Genomic DNA, 21,162 nt, shown 5'->3' with positions numbered 1-21,162 from the left:
CTCCCATGAGTTCTGGCTACTGGCCTTGCTGGCTGGGGCTAGTGGGTGTTGGAGTCCCAACCAACACCTGGAGAGACACAAGTTCCCTACCTCTAGTCAAAAGTTATTGATATTTCAAGGAGCAGCCCTGCCACGGTGGCAGATGGAGCAGTCTAGGCTCTCTTGTCAAATGCCTTTATTTACAAATGCTCCAGTCATATGTAGTACAGTGGTGCCTCGCAAGACGAAATTAATTCGTTCCGCAAGTTTTTTCTTCTTGCGAGTTTTTCGTCTTGCGAAGCACGGTTTCCCATAGGAATGCACTGAAAATCAATCAATGCGTTCCTATGGAAACCGCCTGCAGACCAGGTCCAGGGACAGTCTGTCCCCTGACCTCTTCTGAAGGCTGGGGGGGGGGGGACAAGGGCTTTTCTTCCCACCGCCAGACTTCAGAAGGCTGTTCTGAAGGCTGGCGGTGGGAAGAAAAGCCCTTCTCCCCACCTCCCGCCCCGCAAGCTCCAGGGACAGGAGGGCTTTGCCGCCGACCGCCAGCATTTTAAAAGCCCCCGGGACAGCAGAGACTTCTCCGCTGTCCCGGGGCGATCTTAAAATGCTGGCGGGCGGCAGCGAAGCTTTCGCTGCCGACCCCCAGCATTTTAAAAGCCCCCGGGACAGCGGAGGTCTTCGGAAGGCCGACAGTGGGAGAAAGTCTTTGCTCCCCCCGCCTGCCTTCAAAAGCCATCCGGGATAGCGGAGAAACACGCTGCGCTTCTCCGCTATCCTGGGAAGGCAGGCGGGGGGGAGCAAAGACTTTCGCCCACCGTCCAAGACCTCTTCTGAAGGCCGGAGGGGGGCGAAAGGCTTTGCTCCCCACCGCCAGCATTTAAAAGAGGTCCCCGGAGATTTCCCTATAGGCTTTCTTCTTGCGAAGCAAGCCCATAGGGAAATTCGTCTTGCGGAACGACTCAGAAACGGAAAACTCTTTCGTCTTGCAAGTTTTTCATTTTGCGAGGCGTTCGTCTTGCGAGGCACCACTGTACTTGTTGTTTTGGTGCATCACAAAAGTCCTGGGACGTTTCCAAAGCAACGCCTGAAATTTGCCAGGCGCATTTTTCACCTGTCTATCAGTGAAGTCGCCCAGGTTGCCAGGATGACACCTACAGTCACCACCACCTGGAAATACATTCCTGGTCTAAGGAGCCATTTGCCGCCTGGCTTATAGATCTTGAGTTTCTGACACTGTTCCAAAGTTAGAGCTGCCATACGTCCGGATTTTCCTGGAAATTAACAGGATTTCAAAAGTGCAGTTGACATCCGGGGGGGGGGGGGAGGAGGTGGGGTTTCTGAAAAGCGGCGCTTTGTCCTGGCTCAACAACTGGCTCAACAACTTTCAGGGTGTCCTGGCTTTTTACTTTTTGAAATATGACAACCCTATCCAGAGTGGACTTTCTACAATTACATTGCAGCAGGTGAGAGCTATAGTATATGTTATCTGATCACACTGAAGAGCACAGCTGGGCCACTAATGAGGATGTCACATTCCTGTGGCTCTGCGGCAGAATTCATGGCAGGATGGAGAGAGAGAGAGAGAGAGAGAGAGAGAGGGAGAGGGAGGGAGGGAGGGAGGGAGGGAGAGGAAGAGAGAGAGAGGCAAACATTGAAATGTGCCAGGCAGAGGATTTACACCTGAGGTGCTAAACCTGAACCAGCAGGCTAAACCAGACATTCTCTCCATTGCTTACATCTGTCTCCTTGCAAATCCCTCCTGACTCCTTTTGTGTTGGCCTCACTATGAACCAAGAATGATATTTGTAATAGGCTTCAGTACAACCTGGCTCTAAAAACTGGCTCAGCCTAGGTGATGGCCAATGGGACTAAGCTACTGTAAGAGAGCCGTAAAGCTCTGCCATTTCAGCAGCTGCTTTCTGGAACAATCACTTGCCTCAGGGAAAAATATGCAGCTGCAGCTCACAGGACGGTTATGCATTTAATCTTCATCCCACCTTTTTGCAGTGGGGCTGATGGCAGAACATGCACAGGGTTGCGAGGCAGCCTCTGATCAGAGACAGACCTGCTTGGCTCCAGGCTTCGGACCAAGATAGTAGCTGCACACTTTCCTTGCAGTTTTTTGCCTACCGGGAGGGGAGAACAGCAGTTTCTCCAAAGCCCCTTTTCCTTGCTGCCTGCTGAGCGCATTCTTGTGCCGGCATGATTGAGAGAATACATATGTGTGCACACGGAAAGAGAGTCTGAGCACACCAAGCGCGCCTGCGATCTGGGTGAAAGGAACAGCAGGTGCATGTTTTAAGGTACGCGTTTGTATGTGTCGCAAAATTGGCTATTTTAAGGTCCTGGCTTTTTGAGTAACGGTTCACACAAAAGTAGACTTTCCTGATAACCTAACAACGATGTGGAACCCAGGGTAAAAAAAAAGAGCCTTGTAACATGATGTCAAATTTTTGCGCAGGCTCTCTCTAGAAAGTAGCCTGAGGTGTTTTTCTAGGTCGTTTAGCCACCAACTCTTATTCTCTATTATACTACAGTGGTACCTCAGGTTAAGTACTTAATTCGTTCCGGAGATCCGTTCTTAACCTGAAACTGTTCTTAACCTGAAGCACCACTTTAGCTAATGGGGCCTCCTACTGCTGCTGCGCCGCCGGAGCACGATTTCTGTTCTTATCCTGAAGCAAAGTTCTTAACCTGAGGTAATATTTCTGGGTTAGCGGAGTCTGTAACCTGAAGCGTATGTAACCTAAAGCGTATGTAACCCGAGGTACCACTGTATTTGTTTTTCTACTCTTCAGCCCAAAGGTTCCTAATGTGGTACATAACAATAGTCGTACCTTGGTTTTCGAACACAATCTCTACTGGAAGTCCGTTCGGCTTCCGAAAACGTTCGAAAACCAAGGCACAGCTTCTGATTTTCCGATTGGCTGCAGGAGCTTCCTGCACTCAATTGGAAGCTGCTAAAACTGCATTGGACGTTCGGCTTCCAAAAAACGTTCACAAACTAGAACACTCACTTCCGGGATTGCGGCATTTGGGAGCCAAAACGTTTGACTCGCAATGTGTTTGACTTCCAAGGTTATGACTGTATATTGAAATATACAAATCCATACCAACCCCACGAAACCAACTTCTTGTCTGTGTATATAGTTTAGACTAGATATAAAGTTGGTGTGTATGAAAAACCTTTGGAGGGGGGCGGGTTTGGTTCCCACTGTTGGTTTTTTAAAAAAGTGATTGTATATTTGTATACAAGCAGTTTGGAGGCTACTCTTTTAGTTTGTTCCCATAATTATTTTTTAACACTTTCGGGAAGGCTTCTCTCTGAAAGGTAGCACATGCATATTTCAAATACAATCAATCGTTCGTGCCAGTTTGGATTCAATAATGCTGGTGCCGAAACCAGCCAACCAAGCCCAGTTTGTAACCAAGGTGCGCTTACACTTTATGTTAAAAGACGCATTTGTGGTCCGAGCTTCTTCTCCAGTCACTACGTTCCTGGCCACACACTGGAAGTTCCCGCCATCTTGATGCCGGTCGACAGATGTGAACTGAAGGCTGCTCCCTTCCTTGAATCGGCGCTCAGTGTCCTGGACGGGGACCCCATTCTGCAGCCACTCAAACTCTGTGTCTCTTGGGTCCTCCACTTCGCAGCGCAAAATGGCGCTGCGGCCATGAAAAGCATCCTGGGAGTACGGCTCCTTCGTGAAGGATATCTTAGCTTGAGTCCCAACAGCTGGAAAAAAAAAACAAAGGAGGAAGAAGATAAGACCTCAAACCATTAAGGGGTTAAAGAGGAAAACAATATGCATCCTTAAATTATAGTAAGACTAACGTATTGGGCTGCGTTGGAAGAATCCCAGCAGCCATTGAAAAGATCAACTAAATTTCTAATTCTTGGGATTGTGGAGATCGTTAAAAATTCCATTGACACTTATTATAATTCTATAATAAGTAGTAGAAGAAGAAGAGTTTGGATTTGATATCCCGCCTTTCACTTCCTTTAAGGAGTCTCAAAGCGGCTAACTATCTCCTTTCCCTTCCTCCTCCACAACAAACACTCTGTGAGGTGAGTGAGGCTGAGAGACTTCAGAGAAGTGTGACTAGCCTAAGGTCACCCAGCAGCTGCATGTGGAGGAGCGGGGAATCGAACCCAGTTCACTAGATTACGAGTCCACCACTCTTAACCACTACACAACACTGGCTCTCTAAGATGTATCTGGGGCAAGAGTGTGCTGTTGCCACAGGCAGAAGACCAGAACCCTCAAAAAGTCTGATGCACACCCAGTGGTGTAGCGTGGGGGGTGCAGGGGGGGCCGGCCGCACCGGGTGCAACATCTGGGGGGCGCGCGCGCTTGCACTCACAGCTCTCTGCCCCTACCTGGCTCACTCACTCTCTCTCAGCGCTGTCACAGATTTCGCAAAAAATTCGCTATTGTCACACGGATCCTCCTCCTAGCCAATCAGGAAGTGGTTAGGGGGCGCAAATTACTTGCCTTGCCCCCGGTGCTGACAACCCACACTACACCACTGTGCACACCCAAAACGCTGTTCTCAAGTTTGAGTTGTGAAGCTCTTTCGAAAATGGCAGGTTCTAGTCTACTTCTATGGCCTGACTCTAAGCTGCATGAGTCTTTTCCTCCTGATGACACAAAAGCAAACTTCTAGTGGCTTTCCACTAGTAAGTTACCAAAAAGTTTTTAGACCTTCAAAATATGGTGGAAGAGCGTGCTTTTAGCCCTGAAATAATGCTGCTTCCCACATGATTAGGCAATATACTCTCCAACGATGGCACTGCAAGAAAGAGCCCATCTAGAACATGTAAACAGAGCTGGAGCTTCAAGAAAGGACGAGCGTCAACATTAAACTCCCCTCCAATCCACGCCACCTAGCTGTCTAGGTGTGGAGCACATTGCTGTAATGTGAAACCCACACAAAGGCATTCTATCCTAACTTGTAAATTCAGAATGGAATAATTTTATGTGGAAAGAAGAGTTTTATTGTTAAATATATACCTTAACAAGGCCCTGAAGCGCTTATGAGATGGGCACCACCTGGACACCAAAACTGAGATTTGCCAGACCTAACAGCAGGAGCTTTATTGCCTTAAGCTATAAAGACTAAGGCGCCATAGCTGGACTGTAAATGACTCTTACGTTTTACGGATCACAAAATCAGAGTAGGGCCTCCCAGAATCCTCAGTTCACACATGCGGGAAATGTTTACAAGGATCCAAAAGCTTGTTCAGATGACCCTGAGCGGTGAACCACAACTCCATTTTCCCAAGATTATTTCAAAATTAATGACATGGGGTTTTTTTCAGAAAATTTCAAACTAGATTCCACGCCCCAAGCCCCCCCCCCCCGGCATACTAAATTAACTGAGATCAAATTGAGCAGGCTTGAATATGTGCTTTTGGATTTAATTGACCCTGCTCACACACCCAAACACACACGCTATTCAAAAAGAAGAAAGTCTTTGTGTGCATGCACACACACAATTTTTAAAATAAATATTTTAAATACATGCTTCCTAGGGATGATCACCTAGGGGGAAGAAATAAGTTAATTACAACTTTGAAACTGCCCAGTTTGGCTGGTATTATAGCTAATCCTTAGGTTAGCAATTAGCATTACAAAAAAGAAAAGAAAAAAAAAGGCATTTTCAGAAATGGAAAATATCCTGCTCCATGGCATGGCCGCTGTGTTTAGTCCCAGCAAGGTATTATCTAATGGAGATAGGGAGAGGCCTTGCTGTCAACCTTACCAAATTTGTGTCCCAAATATCAAAAGCAGAAAGCAAAGCAGGTATGGCTTAAAATTAGGGGTGTATGAATGCTTCTCAAGGCTTCGAAATTCAAAAGACTATATTTGATGAGGTACAAGAAAAAGGAGGAGCATCGCTATGGGAAGCAGAAGGAGATGGTAGCATTTGCCATTTTTTAATGTTTGTGTGAATATCTCAAGCGCTCCCTGTTGCTTGAGCAGCACATAGAAGAACTCTGCCTCCTATAAGATTGCACAAAGGTATTTTTTTAAAAAAAGGTTTGAAAGATGAACAAAATCATGGCGGGTATGGGAAAAAGTTGTTTCACTGTTCACTACTGATGTCACAGATCTAAGAAGACATCATAGCAAACTGAGGTCCAGTGCCGAGGGCCTTCTGGTGGTTCCCTCGCTGTGAGAAGCCAAGTTACAGGGAACCAGGCAGAAGGCCAGGAACCAGGCGCCCACCCTGTGGAACACCCTCCCACCAGATGTCAAAGAGAACCACCACCACCAGACTTTTAGAATACATCTGAAGGCAGCCCTGTTTAGGGAAGCTTTTAGTGTTTGAAGGATTACTGTATTTTAATATTTTGTTGGAAGCCGCCCAGATTGGCTGGGGAAGCCCAGCCAGATGAGCGGGGTATAAATAAATTATCATCATCATCATCATCATCATCATCATCATCATCATCGAAGCAATATTGGTAGTGATGGAGAGACACATTTTCCCAGCAACAACATTTTGAGTGCTTGTGGGGAAAATGCTACTCCATAACTGTGTCTGGATGTATGACTGTGCTAACTTAAGGGAAAGGTGTGTGGTGATTTATTTATTTTTAAATCCTTCTGCAAAAACTTGTTGCACAAACTGAGAAACTGAAAATGGCAGGGTAGGGATTGTTAGCCTTCGTTGCATTAAAGTGTGTTTCAGCCATCCTTTGAACTTGAAAAAAAATGGATCAAGAGGCTAGACCTGTGGGTTGTCAAATGAAGAAGGAAAAAAATGGCTAAGAAATGCCATTCTACAGCAGCCTGAAATATTCCCTAATAACCCTTGCCTGGTCTTGAAGCTGCTAGCTCTGCAAATTCCAAAGCTTTGCTGCAACTGCGGTTCATCATTTTGCAGCTACCTGGAATGGTCTAACCTGAAGCTCATGTGTTTCAAAATTTTCAAAGGAGGGTCTCAGAAGCGAGGGAAGGGGCGACATTTCCGCACATAAATGTCCTTTGAAGAAAGCTTACTGAAAGTCGGTGCTTTGATCTGGCCAATAAACAGATATAAAACGGGAATGGGCATAGCCCGTGGGCTCTTTCCTTCAGATGCTGCAGTAAAAATCTGTACTGGAAGCCTGTAGGGGAGTTCCACCTAGCAGATGTTTCCAAGGCAAATAAAAGCTGAAGGGTTTCTTTGTACCCTTCCGCAGATACGCAAGATGCAGATCACACATCTCCGCATTCAGGACAAATCTAAGGCACGCAATCTACCTAGGTTTGCTGTCCTGGGAAATTTTAAAAAGTGGTCAGACGCTTTACTTTTTACCTAGGGCAGGTGGGTGGGCCTTCAGATGTTGTCAGACCTCAGGGGACATGCTCAGGAACAATGGAAATTGTAGTCCACCAACATCTGGAGAGCCATCTATTTGCTGCATGAAGAAGTGGTTTCTATTATCTGTCCTGAATCTTCCAACACTCAGCTTCATTATACCTCTGTATACCTGAAGGAGCGTCTCCACCCCCATTGTTCAGCCCGGACACTGAGAATCCAGCGCCGAGGGCCTTCTGGCGGTTCCCTCGTTGCGAGAAGTGAGGTTACAGGGAACTAGACAGAGGGCCTTCTTGGTAGTGGCACCCACCCTGTGGAACGGCCTCCCACCAGATGTCAAAGAGAAAAACAACTACCACACTTTTAGAAGACATCTGAAGGCAGCCCTGTTCAGGGAAGTTTTTAATATTTAATGCTGTATTGTTCTTAACACTTAATTGGAAGCCGCCCAGAGTGGCTGCGGTAACTCAGCCCGATGGGTGGGGTATGAAGAAGAAGAAGAAGAAGAAGAAGAAGAAGAAGAAGAAGAAGAAGAAGAAGAAGTCTATGAGTTCTAGTGTTCTGGGGGGATGGCGACTTTTCTCTACCTGCTTTCTCTATTCCTTGCATAATTTTATAAACTTCTATCGTGTCACCTCTTACATGTCCTTCCTCTAAGTTTGTTTCCCAAACTTGGGTCTCAAGCTGTTTTTTGGACTGCAGTTTTGTAGTCCCAAAACACCTGGAGACCCAAGTGTGGGAAACCCTCCTCTAAGCTAAAGGGTCCCAAAGTTGATGTGACAATGAGTAACTTGCATGCAGCCTCAATCTCCCCTCTTCCCAGAGCAGGCCAGGCCTGACTTCCGAGACCTGCCAGCAATGCGAATTGAGGCTTCACATCCATGAGCAACAGTTCATCATTTCAGTCTTTTCCTGTGTGTCCCTATTCAGAGAGCGTCCGCAAACATGTTAACTCGAGTTATGCAGAAACTCAGCATCAGATTTCTGAGTTTACACCCCTATGCAGAACGCGAGATGCAAGAACTAACTTGATAATTGCTTTTATAATATTACTAGCGCTAATACCTACAGTCGGTGAGTTTGTGTGACGGTAGAACCAGCAGAATTAAATTTAACCAGTTGTTACTTGGTGATGCAAATGGGGTCTTAGTCAGCAGAACAGCCCGAGGTGCTGTGAGTGGCCTATGTTGTGTTGTGCTCTCTCTCCCTCTCTCTCTCTCTCCAGGAAGGAAGGAAGGAAGGAGGGTTTCAACTGCATCAATGAGTAACTGCAGCTGGAATGGAGCAATGGAAAAGGATCAATGAATGGCAGGAAGCAGAGGTTGAATGGCTCCTACCTCACCCAACAACCAACTGGGACTTCTGGGTCACGCCGCTGACAGAGAGCAAGTTGGGTCACGTGGCCAGTCCTGAGGACACATGCCCATTGACAACGCCACGGTGGGAATTGGTCCACCGTGAGTGAACCTAGCAGTAGAATCAGGCTAGCTTCCTACCTCGGAGATTTCACAATTAGCGCTCTGAAGCCAGCGCCCACAAATAGCTGCACATTTTTGCGCTCCTCAGGTTACAAGCTGGCCATAGAAAGGCAAACAAAGGGTAATTCAACAGTTGCTGCTCTCGATCTGATGCCGTCCCCAGGAATGAGCTCTCACGTGGAACAAGGCCAAGGGAGCTTGGTATTTCAGGGTCAGTCTGATACGAGACAGATGCTAAGAGGCTTATGCATATATATTTTTTAAGCGTCATTTTTACTGAGGAAAACTGCAAACAAAATGCCGCCGCCGTTCTGCAGCTTTATTTATTTACTTACTTGTAATGCTTATCGCCCGTTCTTCATAGCCAAAGCAATCCCAGGGCGTGTGATTATATTTACAACCAATGCAAAGTAAATATTAAGCCAAAAGCAGCCAAACGAAAAAACAAACCCCCGGGACTTACAACAAATGAGCAAAGAGGCTTCGTAGATCGCTAGCAGATCCGTTTATGAACACCAAGGATCTGATGTTCTAAAGGATTTCAAATGGGGCCTTCTGCCACTGAACTACGAAGCTTTCACAGCAATCATCCACTCAAAATCATATTGTATATATGTGTGTGGCAGTTGCGTACAGTCATACCTCGTGTTAAAATTGCTTCAGGTTGAGCGTTTTCAGGTTGCGTCCCACGGCGACCCGGAAGTACCGGAAAGGATTACTTCTGGGTTTCGCCACTCACGCATGCACAGACACAGGTTGCGTTCTGCTCATGTTGCGAATGGGCCTCCGGAACGGATCCCGTTCGCAACCAAAGGTACCACTGTGCTTTGATGCTGATGAAAACGCTTGTGAAAAATATACCCTTTTTAGACTCAGCCGTGGTTGAATGTCATCACCTTGTACTGAAATGACGCCATTACTTGCAACAATTAATTTACTTGAGAAATTCCACTGATGACTGCAACCTTGTTATTAGCTTTTCTGGTCTTCATATTCCTTTGCATGCTGGTTATATATGACCAAATTCTCTTCAACAATACCCCTGCTGTTATCAGAGCTGCTACTCTGCAATTAAAATATTTGTTCTGTTCTGTTAAGACTTCTGTGCTTATTCCCCCTCTCCCCACAGACCACACAATAAATGTCCAGGTAATAAAGACTATTATAGGTCCAGTCATTCTGTGACGTAACCCATATTCCTGCAAACTGCACTGTAGGTTTCCCCATCGTCCCAATGCACAGTTTTATATCTCTGGTTATCCAGCAACAGATGTTAGTATAATCATGGCTCTCCTCTACATGAACTGAATTCAGGAGCCTCTAAGTTTTGTTTATATCTCCCAAGACACAGGGTCAGTATATTCCCCAGCACAGATGAAAAATGGAAGCAAAAAGGAGTTTGCATTATTTTAGTCAGTGTCACCAGGTGTAAGCTCTTCTAGGTTTGTTTATTATTTCCCACATGACTTACACTTAGCTTTTTAAATTCTGAAGTGTCTGGAGAGAGAGAGAGAGAGAGAGAGAGAGAGAGAGAGAATGTGTGTGTGATTTAAGTCCTAATGCATTCCAACAGAAGGCTTTCAATGATGGTTAATTTACACAACTGCTGGGTCCTGGAGAAGGGCCATAGTTCAGCAGAACAGCATCTACCTTGCATACAGAAGGCCAATCCCTCTCATTTCCAGGTAGGGCTGCCTGACTGAAACCTGGGACAACCACTGACACAGCTGGACCAATGGTTCCTTAAGTTCACTGGCCTTAAGGTAAGCAGCTGTCAGGGACGGGTAGGCAAAGAGGAGTGGTGGGAGGCACCAGCTGGGGAACCCCCAAGGGAAATCCCAGAAGAAGGCTGAGAGCCAGGGGGTGGGTGGTGGGACACCGAGGAGAGGTCAAAGGGAGAGGATTAGGAGGAAGGCCTGGATGCTGAAGGGGCAACAGGGTTTAGTGAGCGGGAGGAACCTGTGACAGGGAGCAGTTCAGACACCGAGGCTGAAGCAGAGGAGGGGGACTGAGAGACTGAGAGAATCTGGGGAGTCTCCTGCTGCGACAAGCTCCCCTCCCTGCTGGTCTCAATGAACGTGCAGGTTAAGGAGGAGGGCAGAGCAGAGGCCAGAGGTGGGCAGGTGCAGTTTGAGACTGCTTGGGAAACATAGCGAGAGGAGGGGCCTTAGAAAGGGTTGAAGGCAGGGACCTTCAGTCCCGGTAACTGCTCCATAGGGGCAAGACCAGGCGTCAGCAAACTTTTTCAGCAGGAGGCCAGTCCACTCTCCCTCAGACCTTGTGGGGGGCCGGACTATATGGGGGGGGGGAATGAACAAATTCCTATGCCCCACAAATAACCCAGAGATGCATTTTAAATAAAAGGACACATTCTATTCATGTGAAAACACGCTGATTCCCAGACCCTCCGTGGGCCGGATTTAGAAGGCGATTGGGCCAGATCAGGCCCCCAGGCCTTAGTTTGCCTACCCATGCGCAAGACCTTCTGGGATATGTTGCTGAGTTGTATGTCACTGGATAGTTACCTTCACTGACAAGGGAACCCTGAGTCTTTCATGCTGACCTGAGTCTGACTCCAGCCCCAACAGCAGCTTATTGCATGCACGGCTTACACTCCCATGTGGTAAAGGGCTTGGTGAAACCTAAATGGTATTTCCACAACTGCACATCACCGCAAGGGCACACATTAGGCCAGATCCCCAAGGCCACAACTGAAACCAGTCGTGACCAACTCCCCTTTTCCTCCCTCACTTTGTCATTTTCCCACTCTCTCCCATTCCATCTGCCTTATACTTTCCTAAGCTTTCTCTCTCTCCCCCCCCCCCCCGCCTAGAGACACCTGCAAGAGCGTCTAACCTTGCTGCTGGGATCTTTGCAACAAAATCCACAGGCGCATTACAATTTAGATGGCGAAAAGAAATCGACAAATCTGGCATGTGATGCCCAAATAGCCAGGTGCCAGGCAGATACTCGTCAGGTGTTCTGTATCTCTGCATTGCTGCTAATGCTTTCTTAACAATGCTGGTCACACCTTCATTTTTGAAACACTAGGGAACATGAGTTCAGCTGCAGTCAGCTAACATGTACCAGTCTCAGAGTGCTCTTGTCATTAATTCATCAGGAAAGGACGCAGGCACACGCCATAGGTTACTTCCCTAGCTAACCTGATCAGCTCTACAGTCAGAAGAAAACATATGTTCAGAAGAGAACATAAGCAGAAATCCAGAAAAAACAAAACTGGATGGTACTTGTTGAAATTTGATCACATAAACATTCACTCAATTTAGCAGAACCGTTAGATGTGTTGAAAGGAGGTTCACCTTGTTTTCAAGCCAAGCCTAATGAAAGCTGCACGTAGTAGTAATAATAGTAATAGTAATAATAATAATAATAATAATAATAATAATAATAATAATAATAATAACAATAAACTGTAAAACAATTCTTCTGAGTCTTTTCTGAGATCTCTGTTATTATACTACAGTGGTACCTCAGGTTAAGTACTTAATTCATTCCGGAGGTCTGTTCTTAACCTGAAACTATTCTTAACCAGAAGCACCACTTTAGCTAATGGGGCCTCCTGCTGCCGCCGGAGCACAATTTCTGTTCTCATCCTGAAGCAAAGTTCTTAACCCGAGGTACTATTTCTGGGTTAGCAGAGTCTGTAACCTGAAGCGTATGTAACCTGAAGCGTCTATAACCCGAGGTACCACTGTACCTGCCAAGACAATGACTATGATGCTCTGAGACTTTCCCAACCAAGATGGCAGTCTAGTCTCTCCTTAAAGAGAGCAGTTTAAAATATCTCAAAAGGTCTGGATGAATTACTATACAGTGGTACGTCGGGTTACATACGCTTCAGGTTACATATGCTTCAGGTTACAGACTCCGATAACCCAGAAATAGTACCTCAGCTTAAGAACTTTACCTCAGGATGAGAACAGGAATCGCGTGGCGGCGGCACAGAAGCAGCAGGAGGCCCCATTAGCTAAAGTGGTGCTTCAGGTTAAGAACAATTTCAGGTTAAGAACAGACCTCCAGAATGAATTAAGTTCTTAACCCGAGGTACCACTGTAGTTATTTACTTACACCTCGCCCATCTGATTGGGTTGCCCCAGTCACTCTAGGTGGCTTCCAATAGAATACAAAGTCTGCGTATACCAGATCCATTTTATTAAGACAACACAAATCACACTCTTGCCATCAAACACTTGGCAAAAGAGACACAACCCCTCCTCCCTCCCTGCTCACATTATCACAGGGACCTCCTCTTAAGAACTCCTCAACCCCTAGATCTTGTTGAGTCCATCCTTTCGCTTTCAGGTCAACTGAATTATGTACCCATCACCCTTTAAGGATGAAAATAACATTTAAATGGTGTGTGAAAATAACATTTAAATGGAGAGAGATGGTTAGATATTTGCAGTCAAGACAATATGCAACTCACTTTCCACATCTCCAGCATCTCTTTCTAGGCCAGGAGCAACCTCCCAGACCTCCCTCACACTGGATCAGGCTGCAGTTTAGTCTTTAAGGCTACATGTACTTGAAAGTAAGTGACATGGGACGCAGGTGGCGCTGTGGTCTAAACCACTGAGGCTCTTGGGCTTGCTGATCAGAATGTTGGCGGTTCAAATCCCCACGACGGGGTGAGCTCCCGTTGCTCAGTCCCTGCTCCTGCCAACCTAGCAGTTCGAAAGCACACCAGTGCAAGTAGATAAATAGGTACCGCTGCGGCGGGAAGGTAAATGGCATTTCCGTGCACTCTGGTTTTTGTCACGGTGTTCCGTTGCACCAGAAGCAGTTTAGTCCTGCTGGCCACATGACCCGGAAAGCTGTCTGTGGACAAACGCCAGCTTCCTCGGCCTGAAAGCGAGATGAGTGCTGCAACCCCATACAGTTATAACTCATGTTATCTCCGCTCCATGTTACGTTCTTTCAGGTTATGTCCCGCAGCAACCCGGAAGTACTGGAAAGGGTTACTTCTGGGTTTCGACACTCGCGCATGCACAGAAGCGCAAAATGACGTCACGCGCATGCGCAGAAGTGGCAAATCGCAACCCACGCGTCTGCAGACGCACCACTGTGGGTTGTGCTCTTTTCATGTTGCGAACGGGCCTCCAGAACGGGTTCCGTTCACAACCAGAGGTACCACTGTAGTCACCTTTGACTGGACTTAACTGTCATGGGGTCCTTTACCTTTTTTACGGGACAGAGGGGAACTTACTTCCAAGTACATGCATAGGATTTCACTGATACCTTTTTCTTTAATAGGGAGGAAAGGAAGAGAGGCACCCAGGGATAGGTATTTAGTGGGCATCAAATCTGGGCAGCCAGAAGATCTTGTAGCCCTAGTCCTTGCCAGAAGAAGGATGTTGTGGGAGAACTGGAGCAAGACAAGGTGACCCATGCATTTTATGGGCACCTCCGGCAAGGAATAATCTTAATACAAGCTCTCCAGACAATGAACAAGCCAAGCCAAATGCCAGCCCCCACCTTTTCACCTTCCACTCCCCATCCGCAAATCCCAGATTGCTAGTCAGCGTTCCTTGAGATTAATCCCCGCCCCCATCTAAAGACAGGTCTAATTCTCTCATCCTGGTGAGAGAGGAATGCCAGAGGCCGTTTCCATCATCAGCTGCCGCACACCCATAATAATGACTTACAAGGATGCCCTGTTTATCCATCAATTCACGGCAGCTGCTGCCTATACAACAAAGGCCGACTAAGTATCTCAAGGCTACACAGCAAAGGGAAACACATGTTCCTATATTAAGATGCATAAGTGAAATTAGCAATGCTGCATATCAATTTCATTGCAAATTTTAACACACCAAATGTTTGCCATCCAATCCACTAAGACAGATTAAAAATAAAGGGCGATAAACATGATAGGGGTACTACATGCGTTTCTTCATGTGCTCCCAAGTTACTGGCAATAAAGCACATTGACTCTACTATTTAACCATGCAGGCATCTTATTATTAGATTTCTCTCATATGTAACTTACATTAAAATAGCTTAGCATATGCTTCTCATGTATATTTCATATCTCTTTTAATCAAGACTTCTGTGTTATATTTTATTACTTTTTAACCACTATGGCATCCCAACAGATTAGTTTGTGCCTTCTCTTGTATGTGACACACACTACATTAAAATAGCTTAGCATATGCTTTCCATGTATATTTCACCTCTCTTTTAATCAACGCTTGTATATTATATGTTATTATTTCTATTTAACCATGCAGGTCTCTTATTTGTGTCTTCTCTCATATGTGACTTGCGCATTACATTAAAATAGCTTAGCATACATTTCATTTTCTCTTTCAATCAACACTTGTACATTCTTCTAATAGACACTATCATGGAAGGGGCATATCGAGGCTGCGAAACTCAAAGCGCAGAAAGCTTGTGGGACACTAATGAAATTCTATTTTATGGTGGGTGGCCAGTTAGTAGAACCCGTGTTGAAAATCTTTGCTAGTAAAGTGGTTTCCCAGATGCTCCATGGAGTAGCAATATGGGGCATGGATCCAAATGCTAACATTCTTCTATTATAAATGTGTGTGTTTTATCTGTTTATCTGTCAGTCTGTCTGTCTATCAGCTATCTATCTGCTGGATTTTCTGGGCAAGACTCCATTCGCATAAAAGATAAATTTAAAAGTGTTGTGGGTACTTTTCACATTCAACATATACAGAGGAGGGAAACCATCCAAGATATCCTGCAATTTCAAAACGAGATAAGAGAGCACAAGTTAAAATTAGTTTCAACTTTAAAATCACGGAAAGGGCTGGGAAATAATAAGGTCTGAAAGCAAGATGTACACAGCTCTCGCTTGACTTTTTCTCATCACCATGGGAACATATTTTCAAGCTCAACTTCACAATAACTACTTTTTTCTTTCTGTGATGTTTATTAGCAGCACAGAAAGTTTTCTGGGGAGCCAGAAATAATGCTTGCCAATACTATACTATCTCAAGTTTCGTTTGAGAACCCTGCGATTCCTGCGATTCTGCAATGAGAAGATAAGCAAAGGCAGATAAGTCTCTAAAAGACAGCTTCTCCGTTTCTACCAAACTTCCTTCTGCCATGTGCAGCTTTGCAGAATAGAGTGCTGAGCTATTATCTCATTTCCAGGAACAGCAAGACCCATCAGCCCCTGGCCATAAAACTGAGCTTCATCGAAGAACATGGCTCTGAATCTTCTGCAGATGCATATAGCCCTCTTGCTAAAGAAGATAAAGGCCCTGTGGCATCAGTCCTAAGGTCCATCAAGTTCAGTATCTTGTTCTTCAAGAGACCAGCCAGGTGCCTCTGTGGAGGCCTGCAAAGCAAGACCTGACCATAAGCACCTCTTTCCCCGCTTGTGGTTTGCAGCAGCTGGCATTCAACTTCACAGAAAGAGTTTGCCAAAAGAAGTTTGAAAGCCATTGATCTACAGCAAAGGAAAGAGAAAACAAATTCCGTAATGCTTTGCAGGGAAGCGTATGAGTTGCAGAGGCAGCATCTCAAGCGGTAACTTCCAAGGAGATCTGCAAGGACAGAAGGTTTCCATGACAAAACACACAAGACCATCAGCGAGCCACACAGGGAATATCGCTTAAATATCTTTATTAGGCTTCACAGAACATTTTCTGGTGGCGGTGTCGGCTGGAGCAGCAGAGGAGGGGCGGGGAGGCAGACTTCTAAAGGCAGCAGCCTTTGCACAGCCTTTTCTCTGCTTGTTGGAAGCAAGGGAAAGGCGGTTGCGAGCGCTCATTTCCTGCCCTACGACAAATTACACCAAGTTCAGCAAGACAGAACGCCGCTTGTGTTCACGCTGCTTACATAAGAAGTGAAGTGTGCAACCTTCTAAAATAAGCTGTTTTCTTCCTTGCCCCATCTCTGAACGAAACCATTGCCCCTTGTATGCCATTCCTTAGGGCAGGGGGCTGTTTGCTCAATCCCGCCACCTCAAATGCAGCTCCGCAAGAGAAAGACATCAGTTAGAAATTTCTTACAAATTTATAATAATCTCAAATCTCACTAGTTCATCTTGCAAAGCTGACCTGAGAAATTAAGAGTGTGGCTGAAAGTCTTACAATTAATTAATTAATTAATTAATTAATAATTACTATTACTTGAATTTATTTACCACCCTATACCCCGGGGTCTCAGGGGCGGTTCATTAAATAAAATCAAGATATAAAGCCACAAAATACCCAATAAAAAGAAAAACAACCCAATAGCCCCCCCAAAAAACCTACATTTTAAAAGGGCAAAGGATGTAAATCAGATCAACCGAAGGCCTGCTTAAAAAGGAACACTTTTGTCTGCCGCCTAAAGGTGTGTGATGAAGGCACCAGGCAAACTTCCCTGGGGAGAGCATTTCACAGATGGGGAGCCACTGCAGAGAAGGCCTGTTTTCGTGTTGCCACCCTCTGGACTTCTCGAGGAGGGGGGCACACAAAGAAGGGTCTCAGAAGATTATCTCAATCTTACATTTGTGTGTTTCTAAACTACAGGGCAAACTTGAAAGCTGTTCTGGTTTCAGCCTAAAGGATCACACACACAAAACGGTGATCTGCATTGATTAGAGGAGTGAATAGGAAGTCCAGCTCCATTGTACTTCGTGACCAAAAATAGAGGCCAGCCGCTACAGTGCCGTCAGCAGCAACTGCTAAAGAAGGCCTACTTGAAGTGTGAGACGGTCTGCATTTTATTCTTTCTCCCAAGCACAGGTGTCTCAGAGACTCGGCACTTCAGTTTTGGCACAGACGTTCCTATACAAACCCATTAAAACTAAAAAGCAAACCGTAATAAATAAACAAACAGTTGTGATTTGAGTGCTTTTGCCCTAAGAAGTACTTAAAATAAATTGAATAAAATAACTTTGAAGTTTTCCACAGCGGCTGCCCATCGTGATTACCTTAGTAGCCAAATAACTGCGTGCAAAAAATATAATTTCGCCTTCATGTCCTCTCTCTCTCTTCCTTTTGAAGAACACTGGTTTTACTGGAGCGCTAAGCCTTCTGATTGTTCCAGTAGGCAACTTTTTAATTAAGGCGAGTAGATGAGGTGAGGTGCCTTTGCGAGGGAAGGGGGAATTAACAAGGTGCATTTGTTTACAGAGTGGCAAAACTAAGATTGGAAAGCCAAGCGCTCTCCCCACAAATGGGGAAAGCTACACACCCAACTTCATAACATGTTGAAAACAGCATGTGTATCTCTGCTGAAGGTAAGGAGATTGCGGAAGGAATTCAACACAGTGCTAAGGAGATCGTTGCTTATGGTTTGTTTAGCGGGAAACAAATCACAAACCTGGATTCAGAGACAGTGCTAAGCCAAACCATGCCTTGATTCTTGGTGGTGCGGCAGGGGCAAAGCAAAGCACTTACAACTTTAGACCCAGGCACCAGTACACAGCCCATTCACCTCCAAACCATAGGGTAGTTTAACTATGGCTTAAAGCGATGTGCAAACCAGGCCACTGTCACTTGTTAATTAAAATAAGGTAAAATATGTTGTTATGAATGCATTGTTTAAAAGAGAAGCCACAAATATGTCACCATGTGAAGTGCCATAATGATAAAACCGATCCAGGCTTAGTAATCACATAAAGCAGGGGTAGGCAAGCTAAGGCCCGGGGGTCGGATGCGGCCCAATCGCCTTCTCAATCCGGCCCGCAGAGGGTCTGGCAATCAGCATGTTTTTCATGAGTAGAATATGTCCTTTTATTTAAAATGCATCTCTGGGTTATTTGTGGGGCCTGCGTGGTGTTTCTACAGGAATAGAATGTGTGCTTTTATTTAAAATGCATCTCTGGGTTATTTGTGGGGCCTGCGTGGTGTTTTTACAGGAGTAGAATGTGTGCTTTTATTTAAAATGCATCTCTGGGTTATTTGTGGGGCATAAGAATTCATTCATTCCCCCCCCCCAAAAAAATATAGTCTGGCCCACCACACGGTCTGAGGGACAGTGGACCGGCCCCCTGCTGAAAAAGGTTGCTAGCCCCTGCCATACAGTGTTCGAAACTCCCATTGTTCGAGGCGCATTTTGCAACATGGAATTTCATTAACGTGGGCAGCTTCTGAGCTCTGGGCGTAGTACTGCGCCTAAGATTTCAGATTAAAACTGCAAAGTGGAAGGAAAGGAGGACCTTTTTCTGCTTTCCTACTTCCAATTACTCTCTGAAGACTAGAGAAGAGACCCTCTTAAGAAGATTAGGGAGGCAGGCAGAGGACGGACTAGACCATGTGGAAAATGAACATAATATTTTAGCTGTACTTCATTCATTTTCGGCTTTGCATTCTTGTTATTAAAAAAGCACACCTAGACATTCCGTTGTTGCGCCCATAACCTAGGTTTAATGTGCCATTTAACTGCAGCTTTCATATCTCAGTTTCAGATCACATATTATTGCCACATACATAATCCAATCAACGTCAAATGCATTTTGACTTAACTAATCTTTTCCAATGGTTTCTGTCATATTTAAATGAGCCTAGGTTCATGGGGACAGAATACTAAGCATTGTTTGTGGATTTGAAGTACCACATTATTATTATTATTTTGTATCCTGCAGTGATTTAATTACTTGATTTCATAAGAACTGGGAGTTGGGAAAGCCACAACCTGGTTGAACCACAGTATTTCCCATAGAGTCTGTTCTGCTGAAAATAAAAACGCAGTTGAGCAGCATACATATTAAAAGTTTAGCTGCAAATGGCTCCCCCAACACACCCCAGGGCAGCAATTGTCTAGTCTGAAGACTTACTCTGGGCACAGAAGCATGGCTGTCTTTTGGTTAAAGGACACACCAAACCAATTTACAAAATATGCTGGGGTTCATTTGCTTCATTTGAATCTGTGTTTAATCTAGCAAGATCAAAAGCAGCCTCTTCATAAGGATGAAAATTACATCTGCCGACTGCTTCTATGCATTCTATGCAAGGACACGAACCACAAAGTATTCCCAATTTTCAGCATTATAGCAATTTCGGGTTGCTAGCAATAACAAGTCAAAACGAACCACATACCAGGATCCTGCAATATTCACTTTAAGATGGAAGTATTTAAAATTGTGAATAATTTCAGCATTCAGTTCTCAGGGCTAGAGCAAAATGCAGCTTTAGTTCTAATTAGTGAAAGGCTTAGCTTTTAGCAAATTTACAGTTGGGATTTTCAAAATTTAAGGTTATGAAAAATAAATATATAAACCTCAAGAAGTGTGCAAATCCAGCTTTTTTGTCCCACTCTGGCAGCATAAAGAACCCTGGTGTGGGACTGCAGCCAGGGTGACAAGGGCATTCCACAGTCATGACTATGCACTGAACAAAGCCAATTTAAACAAACACTTCGACTCCTGCCCAGCTCCCTGCTAGAGCAACCTACTCCAATGTATTATGGGCGCCTACATGTGCAAGCCTCTGTTCTAGGGGCTGCTCCACTTCAACAAAGTGCCTGCTGCAAAGGCCATGGGAATCTCTGAAATGTGTTGTTTTTTGTTTTTGTTTTTTTTTGTCTCAGAATTGTTAACTTCAAAACTGGGCTGATCAAGCATTGATCTTTCAGCATTTAAATTGCTAGCTCTGGGTTGTTTTTTTACCTGCCTTGTGGTTTATCAGGCCTAAGCACATTCATGAAATAGACCCCCCCCCCAAAAAAAAGCTAATTTCCCCAACTCTAAAGTAGAAAAAAAGAAGAGATTCTTAAAGAGGTCAAAGATGCCTCTGGCTTTCTGGAAACCAGAGCGTGAGCTGGGGGGAGGGGTGTTACACTTCCCTACACAAACCTTCCTGGCCTCTAAGGGTTTTTTGGTAGGGGCAGGCGGGGCGGTAAATAAAAACCTTTTTATTCAGGAAACCCCCTTGTAATCTAGACAGAGGACATCCTATTGAGTGCACTCACTTTTACTGTTCCAGTTGCATTATTCTGAATTGAATTTCTGTACCATCTGACTTACTCTAAATCTGGGGTCCCCAACTGTGATGCGCAAACTTCACTCATGGGGATGCCTGCATTAAACATCCATATTTATTTTTAGTTACATTTTATTGCTTCTTTTATTTCTCATTGTACCATGTTACCATCTGAATTCTATGAACAAGGATCAATCCCAGTTCTAGCCAGTTATGTTCAGCCTGCTGCCTTCCATGCACTCCCATAGGTGCTTTAGGGACACGGGTGGCGCTGTGGTCTTAAAACCACTGAGCCTCTTGGGCTTGCCAATCAGAAGGTCAGCAATTCGAATCCCTGTGATGGAGTGAGCTCCCATTGCTCTGTCCCAGTTCCTGCCAACCTAGCAGTTTGAAAGCACGCCAGTGCAAGTAGATAAATAGGTACCGCTGCAGCGGGAAGGTAAACAGCGTTTGCATGCGCTCTGGTTTCCATCACGGTGTCC

General features: G+C 45.2%; 1 protein-coding gene across 1 annotated transcript in view; it reads right to left on the bottom strand.

Annotated features, from left to right (window-relative positions):
• Window positions 1–21,162, bottom strand: part of PTK7 (protein tyrosine kinase 7 (inactive)) — a 113,820-nt gene that overhangs the window by 30,502 nt on the left and 62,156 nt on the right. The window contains exon 2 of the mRNA XM_079969112.1: window positions 3,428–3,721. Coding sequence (XP_079825238.1) covers window positions 3,428–3,721 — 294 coding nt within the window. The remainder of the gene's footprint in view (window positions 1–3,427; window positions 3,722–21,162) is intronic.

This window comes from Podarcis cretensis, assembly GCF_951804945.1.
Source record: "Podarcis cretensis genome assembly, chromosome: 3".
Classification (NCBI taxonomy): domain Eukaryota; kingdom Metazoa; phylum Chordata; class Lepidosauria; order Squamata; family Lacertidae; genus Podarcis; species Podarcis cretensis.
The sequence above is the reverse complement of the archived record's forward strand: the minus strand, read 5'-3'. Positions and strand labels throughout refer to the sequence as shown.